The 14008-nt window shown below is 42.2% G+C and overlaps 1 protein-coding gene across 1 annotated transcript in view; it reads right to left on the bottom strand.

Moving 5' to 3' along the window:
* Window positions 1-14008, bottom strand: part of ZNF19 (zinc finger protein 19) — a 22491-nt gene that overhangs the window by 1427 nt on the left and 7056 nt on the right. Inside the window, 1 exon segment of the mRNA XM_081807871.1 lies at window positions 12352-12924. Within this exon segment, the coding sequence (XP_081663997.1) occupies window positions 12352-12924 (573 nt within the window).

Below are 14008 nucleotides of genomic sequence, written 5' to 3' on the forward strand. Positions count from 1 at the left end.
AATATTTCACAAATACAACCAAATATGGGCCTATGTCACTAGAGGCAAGGTCACGGTGGCAGGGGTCACTGCTCCTGCTCCTTGTTTGCTTTTACCTGCTCTTTCACTTCCAGTTCCCAAGCCCCAAGTTCATTAGGATAGAGCCCTCAGGTCCACCACCAACTCTGAATTCTAGATTTTCCATACAAGGCTGGGTGGGTAAGACACACCAACTACATTCATATACACCACTGGCTGAGTAAAGGGGGTCAGGATATACTGTAGACTCTGCCAGCCCCAGATTCTAGGAAGTCTTATTTAGCCTTCGAGTCCTAAGCTTCACGCTCCCCCACTGCCTACTAGAAAAGACAAATACTTGTAGGTGCTCCAGAAATATCCATTTTAAAATATGCTCCCCAGGTGACTGTCCCTGAACATTAAACTGCTAAATTCTTCCCAACAATTTACTGGATCCTCTACTCCTTTTCTTAGGCCAGAGACTACCTTTTTTTTCACATGGGATCCATTGTCATAAGTCAAATTTGGAACATATAGCCTGCTACTGAAGAAGCTTACTTAAGCTCCTAAATGAGAATTTCTCCAACTTCTCCTTCTGCTGTGCTCCCATAACCCAATACCTATATGCCAAGAACAGCACTTAACACATTTTTTTTTTTTAAGTTCTTTACATCTGTCTCCATAGCATGTATCCTCCAGAGCTTCTTAAACAAAGCTTGGCACACGGCAAGTGCTGAAAACCACCTGTGAACAAATCCATCCTGTCCTAAGGAGGACCACTGAGATAGGAAAGGCCAAAACTCAGAAAGGAGTAATGGATTCAAAAATTACATGAAATTTACTAAGGGGAACTTGTTATCTTAATAAGAGTTAAAATTAATGGAAAAGGTTTCATATTTTACTTACTAGGAGAAATCACCCATTTTATTTAAATTCTTCCCAGCATGGTTCATTTTAAAATACACTGCTCTATAAAGCTCCATAGTTGCCAGTTCTAAACCTTCCTCCTTACCTTTACAGATGTCTTTGGTCCTCTCTGCAGATGGGTTATCCTGTGCCTCCAAGCCCCAAGGCAAATTCCCTCCCTCCAGAAGTGAGATCAGGGCAGGTTTGGGAACTGGGTATCCTGAAAAGGGGGAGAAAATGGCACCTTTCAGCTGTGGGTCTGCTGTGTCAAAAGAAGGAAAACTCCAAGAGCCTCCATAAGAGTAAGATCCACAGAAGAAGGCTCAGGATTGGGGAAAGCCAAGATTTGATCAAGAAACTGAGCATCTGTGATCCCTTCCTACTTAAGAGTAGGTAAGTTAGTGAGATCCTACAAGATATATGCAAACACAGGGAATGGGTCACACCCTTCCCTAGACAAGAACTTACCTCTGGCAATGGAAAGTATGTATTCTTTACTGTGTAGAGTCCCTTGGAGGATGGGATGTACTCTTACCAGGGGACAATTCCATACACTGCTACCAAACTGACTCAGTATCTCTCCCTACCCGGCAACCTTTGAAGTGGGTCATTTGGTTTCAGCCCTGCAGCCACAGAGTGGAAGATACTAGAGACAATCCCTCCCTCTCCACACTGCACACCCAGCCTATTAGGAGAGAACAAGGAAGGAAACAGGAAAGCACAGATCTGAGTCCCAGGAGGAAAGCAGCCTTACCAAGGGATGTCAAGTTCCCATAATTCTCCAGCATAACACTTCTGTACAGGGCCTTCTGTGCAGGAGAAAGACCAGCCCATTCTGTCCCGGTAAAGTAGACAGCCACATCCTTAAAGGTCACCAACTCCTAAAACAAAAGGTTCCTGCTGCCCCAGAGCCAACTTTCTGACTCAGGGACAGAGTGCAGGGCATAGGGAACAGTATGAGGGAGGGGTCCTAATAGGGATGGCTAATGAGAAAAAATGAAGAAACTGGATGTTAGAACATTAAATGACTATTTTTACAACCAAAAATCTGAAACTTCTCTAACAGAAGAGCTTCCATTAAGACATGAAATGTACTATTCTAAAACATGGTAACATTTCAAAAACCTTGGAAAATCTCCCATTAATTAAACTTCCTAAAGCAAATTCCTTGGTTTTATAAATACTTTTAATCTTTTGTTGTTACATCTACAAATGGACATTAGCTTCAATCGGTCTAGACACTCACTCACAGGTAGCATGTCAGGACCTACCTAATCCCTCTTCACTGCCTCAGTGCCCAGGTAATCCATCTGTACCCCACAAGTGCTCATTCTGCCCCAAACCTCAAGCCCACCTTAACAAGAAGAGCATCATGGTTTGCTCTGATGAGCCTGTCTCATCCAACCCCATCTGTGCTTGAAAAGCTATACTGCCTGTATTCAAGAACGTCTAGCAGAGAGCTTAGTGGAAGAGACAGCAGGCAGGAGTGGACTTGTTGGACAAGTGGAAGAGATAGTAGGCAGGAGTTGGACTTGGTTCCTCTCTAGAAGTGGTATGAAGGGAGAATGAGTCAACAACTGCTCAGCAGTCTGGAAACTGAGTGGTGAGGACTGTGATATGGTGGTACCAGTGACTCACCAATACTTACAGAAGATCAGAAGAGGGTGGAAGCTATAGGGAAGACACTGCATCAATTAAAGTCAGGGAGAGGGACCTTCCAGATGTCAGAAACCCAGGATTGGGACTTGGGATACAGTTCATGGATGCTAAGTTATTGGATAAATAAGTCCCAGGAAGAGGAAATGGTAATCAACACCTAGCAACTCCCCAGTCAAAAAGTGAGCTACAACTCAAGAAATCAATTTCCCAGTCCCACAAATGTAAGGTACCTAATGTTCACTTAACAGATGAAGTCCATCAAAATACAGAGTTCAAGTGATTAGCTCAAGTCCACAGAGGCCTGATGGGATCCCTAAATTCAGGTGTCCTGTCCTAGTGCAGATTTTCCCCGTCATAGTCTGCTGGTGCCTCACCTTAGCCAGCAGCACTGACCTTAAGGGTGATGTTATTTTCCCTGATTATGAAACCCAAACTTCTTTAAGAGGACAAAGGCTAGAGGCCCCGTTTTCTTGTCTTCCTTCTACTGGCCCTCTGCCCCCACCTCCCAAGAACCTTGCAACCTCACTGATCTCGATCACCCCCACCAAACACCAGATATTTCTACCACCAACCCGAGTCCCTCATTCTCAGAGATCCCTCCATGGGAGTCCCTACTGAACCTGGGGGCTCTTCAGTTCAGCAGAGATCCTTGGAGAACAGGAGACTGTACTTCTGATTCCCCGGACACTCTCTCCAGCCAATGTCTGCAGGGCTTCTGGCTGCTTAGCCCCTCACCATCAGCTTTCTCCCCAACATCCAGTCCTACTGGAGAGAATCAAGAGATGCCTTCCTGCTGCTTTGGTTCTAAGAGTCTTTCCAGAATTATCCCTCTCATGCCCCATTTCCTTCAAATTAGATCTCTGAAGGCTAACCTTAGGGAATCACAGCTCACCTGGTGCCAGGCGTTCAGGGACATGGCTGCCATCACCTGGGCTCCCTCTCAGTGAAGGGCAGGGGCTGAGGGAAGAAGCAAAGAGAACCATGAGTGAGCCTGGCCCAAAGGCTCTCCTTTAAACCAACAAACCTATGGCCAATAACAATACTGCCATCATTTACCCAATGCCCACTGGATAAGTGGCATATATTTCTTTCAACCCACACCATACAATGAAGTTTGAATTCGGAAGAAACAGATTTTGAAAGGGTAAGTAACTTGCCCTCGGGCACCAGAGCCTGTACCACCATCAAACCATGCTTCCTGCCCTGGGTAAGATGTAAGTACAGGGAGAATAGGAGTACACAAAGAGCAAAACAAGCAAAAACAAAATCAAAACCTAACAAGAGGAAACCCAGACCTTTATTTTTAAACATAAACTTTGGGGCCCCTCGGTGGCTCAGTCGGTTAAGCGTCTGACTCTTGATTTCAGCTCAGGTCATGATCTAGGGGTCATGGGATCCAGTCCCACATTGGGTTCCCCCCTCAGTGCGGAGTCTGCTTGTCCCTTTCCCTCTGCTCCTCCCCCTGCTCGTGCTCTTACACTGTCAAATAAATAAATAAATAAATAAATAAAATAACTTTTACTGAGAAACGTAAAAAGTTAAAAAAAAAAAAATGTTCTCGGATGTAAAATACATAAAATACATATCCCTTCATTCAGGCTCCACTTTAATCCTCTTAATTTTCTTTTTCCCAAATGAGAAAACAAGGCTATGAGAATAATTTTCTTTACCAAGGTCACAAGGAGGTGGATGAACTTGGATTCCAACCAGATGTGCCTGATTCCAAAAGACACGTTTTCAGTTAACTACACTAGATCACTTCCAATTATAATCCCAAAAGGACCTCTTTTATAACATTCTGAGGTTAATATGGAATAGTCACCAAGGAAATTCAGAAAAAGAATCACAGAGTAAGTCTTCCTTTTCTTAGACCTTGGGGCCGGCATCTTTTTGTTAACCACTCCATTCTAGAACCCAGTGATGACCAAAACTGATTAGCAAAGGACCCTGAAAGGCCACCTCAACTTGCCCAAATGCTGGGTTATTACTTTAATTATATCATCCCCTACACTTTGTGCTAAGCAGTCATATTCTGCCAAAAAGCCAGCATCTTCCCTAACCTCACTGCATGCTGTAATTTCCTGCTAGCCTCGTCTTGTGCCACCCTCCTCCTTTGTTTAGCCACTCTGGCCTTCCTTCAGTTCCCTCTACTATACTAACTCAGGGCCTTTGTACCTGCTGTTGCCTCTGTATGAACTACTCTTCTCCAACTTTAGGACCTTTGTAACTGATACTGTCTGCCTACAATACTCTCCAGCAGCCTGACCCTTCTTCACCTAGGTAATACTAGATCATCCTTCAGATCATCCTCTACAAACCAAGTCGGCTTCCCATGTTAAACACTACACTCATACTGTGTTCACTTTACTGTATACCACGTCTCCCAGTTTGAGATCACACATTTGCATTAATTTGTGCTTTCTACACTCAACATTTATGTATACTTCATTCATTCCAGGCCAAGTGTGAGATGCAATGGAGAGAGGAAAAACGGATGCGACCTTCTGTCATGGAGCTCTGTCTAAAGGAAAGACACACACTAATCAAAGAGTCTCATAAGTAACTTCAAGATAACAATTGTGATTAGTGCCGGGGGAATCTATCCTAGATGGGAAGACTTAGGGATAGGAACTAACTAGGTTAAAAATGCATGTTCTGGAGGCGAAAAGCCAAGAAGGCTGTAGCACAGCCGAGGAGAGTGTGCTGCAAAACGAGGTTGTAGAAGTTGCAGAAGATGAAGCCATGCAGGGACCTGTGCACACGTTAAAGAGTTGGTCTTCGCCCAAAAGCAAGAGGCCGCAGCTACTGGGTTACAAGCAGGTAGGGTGAACCCATCAGGTTTGATTACTACGTGACTTTCCCATTAAACTGAAAGCTCCCTGAGGGCGGGGCCCACGCTCGGCTCCTTTACAGCTGCATCCCGGGAACCTGGAGCAGGGGCTGCCATGCAGCTGCTAGGTAAGTAGAGGCGGGCCCAACCGGCAGGGCTCTGCAGCTGTGTCGGGCACACAGGGCGTCTCCCTTCCGTCCACAGCTCCTCGCCCCAAAGCGGCCGCCGCGGGCTGAGGCGAGCAAAGGCACCCGAGGGAGGACGGAACCGGCCCGCAGGCAGCCTCCGCCTCCCTCTACCGCTGCTTCAGGGCCGCAGGAGGGGCGAAGGGTGCGCCCCTAACAGAGACGACCCGGCCACAAAGCCCACCACTCACCTCAGAAATGCGCAATGTGCGGCGTGACCGGAAGCGCGTCACCGCGCAGGCCGCGTAGCCCAAGCCGCACGTGCTTCCTCTCTAGGACGCCAGAGCGCGCCGCTCGGTGGTCCCCTGGCTTTGAGTCCCAGGGGGGCGGGCGAGGCTTCTTAACCTGCGGTCCTCGCAGACCTTGAATGGCAGGGAAAGTTGACTGTTTTCGCTGATCTCTAACCGAAATTTAGCATTTCCTTCAATTATGTGTTGGCAACAAACCGCAGTACTATCAGCAGTACCTGTGACTTTGTCACCAATTGAAATCACAGATATTTTCATACCACATCAGAGTTGATGCAGGTATCTCAAAATACAAGCTATTCTCATCCCTAATTTGAAGTTATCATCGTTGTTATGAGGGCTCACCTTTAGATCATGTCATTTCATTTCACCACAGTGATAAAGACACACGTATATTAATGTATCACAGATTTATTTTTTTAAACCATTTAACTGTATTTTAATATAAATAGTTTCAGAGTGGTCCACAGATGTCATCACAATGCCAAAGAGGTCGTTAGGAAAAAAAAAAAAAAAAAAAGTCCTCCTTAGGGGTAAAGATCCAGTCACAGTAAGAAAGACCAGGATTGCGAAGGGATATTACTTTAGAACTATTTAGGAAGTGAAAACGGTGGAGATTTTAAAAAAGTTTGAATAACAGATATGAGGAGAGGGAGCAATCTATTCTAGCCATAAAGTTTGGGTGACCTGATAGATGAAGGGGTCATTAACCAAGATTCAATTACTTCAGGAACTCAGGAAAAGAAGTTGGTTTCAGGCAGGAAGATTACAGAATTTGGTTTTAGAAATACTAAATACACACACACACACTTGCTTTATTAAAATGTAATTCGTATCCCATACAATCCATCCATCTATAGTACAGAACTTAGTAGTTTTTGGTACATTCAAAGAATTGCACAACCATCACCACAATTTTAGAACATTTTCATCCCCAAAAAGAAACCTCGTAACTATCAGCACTAGCACTCACTTTCCATCTTCCCTGTGATAGGCAGAATAATGTTCCTCTCAAAGATGTCTGGAACTTGTATGTTGGCTTACATAATAAAGAAACATTAAGTCTGCAGATGGAATTAAGTTGCTTATCGGTTGATTTGAAAATAAGATTATCTTGGATTATCTAGATGGGCCCAATGTAATCATAAGACTCCTTAAAAGTGGAAGAGGTCATTGGAAGAGAGAACCACAGAGGTGACAGTTTGAGAGAAACTTGTCCCAACATCACTGGCTTTGAAGCTGGAGGGAAAGAGCCACGAATCAAGAAAAGTGGCCTCTAGAAACTGGAAAAGGCAAGAAAATAAAGTCTTTCCTTAGCCAACACTTTGAATTTAGCCCAGTGAAAGCCATTTTGGACTTCTGACTTCTAGAACTATAAGATAAATTAATAAATAAATAGAATAAATGTGGGTTGTTTCAAGTCACTGTTCACTGGTAATTTGTTACAGCAGGAACAGAAAATTAATACAACCCAATGTAAAGCTTTCCTCCATTCCCAGACAACTCCTGATTTACTTTCTGACTCTATAGACTTGCCTATTCTCGGTATTTACATCATATAATGTCCATTAAATCTGGACATGAAACAAAGTCTTTATTGTTGGTAATTTTATTAGTCTTCAGAATAATGGAAACCTATGTGTTTGTTCAGTGGCAAGACTTGGGAAGAGCTTGATTTTTTTGCTTGGGGGAGGGGGTTGCTATACTTTTAATCTACACAAACTCTCAACAACAAAAAAAAGACTACCCCAATGAGAAGAAATGTCTCAATTATCTCTGGTAAATGACCACTCCACGCAGAGAAGCAGTGTGATTTGAGTTGTATTTTGAAGTGCTTTAGACAAACTACATACTGCACCATCTTTCTTTTTTTTTTTTTTTTTTAAAGATTTTATTTATTTGACAGAGAAAGACACAGCGAGAGAGGGAACACAAACGGGGAGTGGGAGAGGGAGAAGCAGACTCCCTGCCGAGCAGGGAGCCCGATGCGGGACTCGATCCCGGGACTCCAGGATCATGACCTGAGCCGAAGGCAGTCGCTTAACCAACTGAGCCACCCAGGCGCCCCCTGCACCATCTTTCAACCCTGGCCATGAGCATTAGCAGATGCCTCCTCCCAAGGCTTGAACTTAGGTGCCCTGTTTCTCCATGATATTTTATTGATTTTTATTCAAGTCTTTTTTTTATTCAAATCATTTAGTAAATATAGCAAGATTATTGTCACAGGTGAATGGCAGGTGAACAATTACTGTCACAGGTGACTTACAGGTGAGAATTAGAACTTAAACAGTGTTACTTATTTCCTGCATAGTCACATTTCATGAATCAGAGTGCATACCACTCTTGATATTTAGAAAGAAATTCAGCAGGATTTTGCAATCTGGGTTTCCCTTACCAAGACTCTAATCCAGTGTCCTTAGGACCTTTAGAATGGGGAAAAGCTAGCCATCCTGAAATCCTTTTTGCTTAAATGATGAGTAATTTCCAATCCCAGTTGTCCACACAGTATTCCAGTGAGTCTTCAGGATTAATAAATAGCTAATTGTTGCTGTTCTATTGTACCACCTACAAGAAAATATATACTCATACCCAGGTCTATTGTGGTATCTACCATCAAACATAATTATCTTAAAGCCTTGGCCACTCCTAAGATTCCAATGGGAGCCACCTTCTCTCCTGGTCACCTCACCGCCTGAATACCCGGCTCTCCCTCTAACTCCTATGTTATCTATCTTTAATTTAGACTAAGAGCACTGTAAGTCAGGGGACCCAGAATATAGAATATGATCATGACACACTGGCTGTTATTCCTGACTTTAAAGTGGTGGGGAAAATATCAACTTCTCTCCCAGCTCTCTGAAAAGCCTAGCCACAAATGGACTGAAGTTATAGTGGAACTTAAGTTTCATGCATAAAACTTGGCTGCCCAAAGAGTTAAAGTTAAGCTCAATGTTTTGTTGCAATGGCTACAAAGACATAGGATTTGATATGGATTGCTTCCTTGCAGCTGAAAATATACTCGATAGTGATAGAAAGAATGCCTTCCTTCCAAGATTGGGCACAAGGCAGGTATGTCTGCTCTTACCACTACTATTCAACACCGTGCTGGGAGTCCTAACAAGTACAAGGCCAGAAAAAGAAATAAAGGGCATACAGATTGGAAAGGAAGAAGTAAAACTGTTACTATTTGCAAGAGGACATAACTGTCTACGCAGAAAATCCCAGGGCACCTGGGTGGCTCAGTTGGTTAAGCGTCTGCCTTTGGCTCAGGTATGACGCTTAGGGTCCTGGGATTGAGCACCATGTAGGGTTCGCGGCTCAGCAGGGAGCCTGCTTCTCCCTCTCCCTCTGCCTACAGCTCCCCCTGCTTGTGCTCTCTCTCTTTCTCTGTCAAATAAATAAATAACATAAAATAAAAAAAGAAAAGAAAATCCCAAAGAATCCACAAAATCTCCTAGAACAAGTGAGTTTAACAAGGTCACAGAATTAAAGTCAAGGTACAAAAAAGAAAAAAAAATCAATTGTTGGAAACTGAAATTTCTGATAATAAAATTTCCTATGATACAAAATTATTTTAATAAATTTTCAAAAATAGTACCACTTACAATAGCACAAAGAAATCACAAAATATTTAGGTATAAATCTAAAAAAATATGTCCAAGATATGCATGCTGAAAACTACAAAATAATGACAAATGAAAGAATACCTAATAAACAGAGAGAGATACAGTGTTCATTGACTGAAAAACAAATTTGTTAAGATGTCACATCTCCCCAATTGATCTATACATTCAAAGCAATCCAATCAAAATCCCAGCAAGACCTTTTGTAGAAGTCAACAAGATGATTCAACTGTATGTCAACAATACAATAAAGCTTAAAAAAAAAAAAAAAAGGCAGTGGAGACAGGAGGGCAATACTGTGTAATGGTTTGCACATGGGCTCCGAAGTCAGACCACTCGGGTCTGAGTCTCTGCTCTTCCACTTATTAGCTGTATCTTTGGGCAACCTATTTAACCTGTTTTTCAATTTCCTAAGTGAAACAAGATAACAGTATCTACTTCAAAGGCTGCTGGGAGGATCCAGTTAATGGGGATTACCTAACATAGGAAAGCACACACAATGTTACTGGCTATTAGTGTTTATTAAAGAACAGCTATAACAAATAAAAGGCTAATATTCTTTGGAGAGGCAACAACTGAAACAAACAAACCTTGACTCAAGTGACTTCAACCATTTCTTTGCCTGAATCACTTTTGGTGCGTCTGCACAATTTTAAGTCCATTACTAAAAGATGACCTCCCAGTGTCCTCCCCACTGGGCGGATTGCTGTCAAATAAGGAGATGATAAAGCTGTCTTCTCAGGGCAAGATTTCAGGCAGCAGGTTAAGTCTGGAATTGAGAACTGTCACGACAAGTAGATGACAATACAGGGAGGCATGGGACATAACAAGGCACAAACTGACATGCATGCAAAGAAGAGGATTTGCTCCTTATTTTTACAAAAATATACCTTTAGGGTCTCTCTAGATCAGTGGAGACAATTTTTATTTTCATGACTGGGGTCAGGCAGAGTGTTACAAATAGTATGTAGTGGTAGATGTCAGTGGGTAAGCTAAACATCCTACAATGCACAGGACAGCACCAACAAAAAATTATCAGGTCCCAAATATTGATAGTGCCAAGTTTGAGAAACCCTGCTTTAGATGGATAACAAAGGCCATTTCCTCAGTTATTAGAGTCCCCTAACCAAATCAAAGGTCATGGCAGCCATGCTATTCTAGGCATTATAAGGACAAATGTCAAGCCTTTGCATGCAAATATATGAGTAATAAAAAATCTTCATATAGATTTTGTCAACCAACAAATTTAGGAATGCCAAGGAACATATATTGAAAATACATATTTTTTAAATAGGATAGTCTGGGTAAAAGGCAGGGCTAATGATCTGTAAATGTCAGTAAGAAATTATAAATTACCAACATTGGTTCAAGAATAGACAGTGTAATTGGATCAATACCATAGAAGGAACTGATAAAGTAATCAAAGATCTCTTGTCCTCTACACTACCCCCAACAAAAGCGACTGGCCCAGCCAGCATTATTAGGTGGACTTTTTTCCAAATTTCCGAGGAACAGATAATTGCTAGGCTTTTGAAACTTCTCTAAAGTACAGAAAAAGAACAGCCTCCTAGCTATTTCTAGCAATCTAATATAACTCAGTTCCCACATCTTGACAAAGATGGAAAAAAATTACAGGGCAATCACACATATGAATATAGATGACAATATCCTAAAATATTAACAAATACTATCCAGCAAGATATAAAGAAATGTGTACTACCAAATCCAACTAAGATTATGAGAATATAAATATGACTAAATATTAGGAAAAGATTAGTATAATTAACTATAGATAGGTCAAAAAGGAAGCATTCTGTAAGATCTAAAATAAGATGAAAAATTCAGCATCCACTCCTGTCAGAAACTGAGTAGGAAGTAAACAAGGTTTTCCATTTAATACATGCATCTTCTCTACAGAATATTCACTGATAGAAATTTAGTTTTATAGTTAACTTGAAGGGACACCTGGCTGGCTCAGTCGGTAGAACATGTGACTCCTGATCTCAGGTCATGAGTTTGAGTCCTACGTTGGGCATGGAGCCTACTTAAGAACAAAACAAAGAAAAGCACCTATAGTAACTTGAAATTTTCATTACAGTGCTTAAATTGCTTTAACTTCCATCCATTTGGGATACCTGGCTTAACTGAGGGTTAATGGCTTTCCCACATTCAAACTACTTGAGTGTTTGCCTCTGTGCAAACCATCAGAATCACAGCTACAGTGTTTCCAACATATCACACATATGAAAAGTTTCTTCATACCATGGACTCAGTGATGCCAAATCAAGTTTGTTAACTCTGAAGGCTTTGAAACATGTGAGACACTGAAATGGCTCAGTATCACCAAGGAAAGAAAACCCAACTCAAAACTACTTAAGCAAAAAATTGAAATTTATTGATTCATGTCACTGAAAAACCCAGAGGTAGATTTGGTTCTCTTCATTTCTCTCTTACCTGCAGGGCTGGCCTCTTCTCACCCTTCATGATGGCTCAAGGCTAACATCCGAGTCCAGCAGAGTAAGTCCAACAAAACCAGGGTAGTTTTCGCCCCTGACTGGATGAACCTGGTCACCTGCACCCATCACTGTGGCCGGGTGAAGGAACAGTATTGACGGGCTAGACTAGGCCACAAGTTCCACCCTTGCACCTATCTACCACATCAACTGGTGAGTGAGGGCTAAGTGGCCTTCCAAAAAAGCAGGGCAGGAACTACCATGAAAAGGGGGTAAAAAATGTTGGGAAGCCAAAGGAACCGAGGTCCAGGACAGGCCTCTCTCTAGGGTGAGCACACGCATGATGATGTAGCTGGGAGGAAGTCCTAAAGGTTTTCCCACACGGGAGACACTCATATGGTTTCTTTCCGCTGTGGATTCTCTGATGCCGACTTAATGTTGACTTAACACCGAAAGCTTTTCCACACTCATTACACTCATATGGTTTCTCCCCAGTGTGGATTCTCTGGTGTATAACCAACTCAGAACTACTGGGGAAGCCATTTCCATACTCCGTACAGAGATAGGGCCTGTCCCCACTGTGGATTCTCTGATGCCTGATCAGATTTGCACTATTATTAAAGGCTCACCCACATTCCTCACACTGGTAGGGTTTCTCTCCAGTGTGGATTCTCTGGTGCCGAATTAATGAAGAATTGCCATTAAAGGATTTCCCACACTCCTCACATGGGTAGGGTTTCTCCCCAGTGTGGATTCTCTGGTGTCTAATATAGTAAGAAAAAAAGCTGAAGCATCTCCCACATTCCTCACATCTGAAGGGTTTCCTTGCACAGAGGATTCTCTCATCCTTTCTTTTAATATTTTTCACTGTGGGGATTTCCTGGTGTTTCTCCAGTTCACATGTTTCTGGAAAGTCACTTTCCTGAGAAACACTCTGTGGCAGCCCATGTGATATCATCACATCTCTTTCTTCAGAAATTCCCTGAGTTGATGTGGACTCACTGTCAATGTTGGTCTCAGCATCTGACATGAGAAATGGAAGACACATGCCACCTGAGAATTATACTGGAAACAATAGAGCACTAAAGTATAGAGCCTCCGGAGATTACTATTCCAAACTCCATGTAGCCTGCCAGAAATATAAACCTATTAAACCGGAAGAGCCAAATATAACAGAGGCAGAAAATAGTAGCTGTGGAATAGGAAATGAGATTTTGAATCCAGGTCACTACACTTCCCAACAAAAAAGACTGCTTCTTATGCTTCTCCAGACCTGTATGTCCCCAATAACTTGTGACTTCATAGTACTTAAATGCTTGAAAATGCTCTGGAGGAAGCAGCACAGAATCTGGAGCAAGAGGCAACACCTGGTGAGCTACAAGAGTTGAGCACATGCCATCTGTTAGAAATGGCTGAGTATGTGCTGTTGTGGGACTCAAAACGTGTCTGCTCAACCTCTTAGGAAGAGGAGAACACAGTTTTCTTTAAGGCCCAGGAGACTGCACAGTGCTCTCCTTTGCATACTGAGGAACAGGAAAGCCTCAGGTGAGAAAAAGATAACAGGAACAGGCTGTCTAGTGGCATTTGTATTTCCAAAGATTGGAGGACATTGTCATTAAGTTTTTTGAAATTCAACCCATTTTTTTCTAAAACTGAGTTAAATTTCATATTCAAGTGTTGATCTTTATCAATTTGTACTCTTCTTAATTAAACATTTGTGGTTAAAAGCAGATATTAGCATTTTTATTCCATTTGCAAAATAACATTATATGCAGAATGCCTGTTTATCTTCTGGGTTTTTTTTTTTTTTTTTTTTTTACAAATTAGCTGCCCTTGATCTTAAACCACTAGAACATAAGCTCCACAAAAGCAAAGGCTTTGTTTTCTTTCTTGCTGTATCCTAGGTGTCTTGAACAATTCCTGACACACAGTAGATACTAAATAAATGTGATAAAATAAATGACTGAATAATTATTTGTTGTCTGTATAAATAGGCATACAGGGGTGCCTGGGTGGCTCAGTCAGTTAAGCGTCCCACTCTTGATTTCAGCTCAGGTCATGATCTCAGGGTCATGAGATGGAGCCCTGAGTCAGGCTCCACACTGGG

The sequence above is a fragment of the Leptonychotes weddellii genome, chromosome 16 (genome assembly GCF_054177405.1).
Source record: "Leptonychotes weddellii isolate Sample4059 chromosome 16, ASM5417740v2, whole genome shotgun sequence".
Lineage (NCBI taxonomy): Eukaryota > Metazoa > Chordata > Mammalia > Carnivora > Phocidae > Leptonychotes > Leptonychotes weddellii.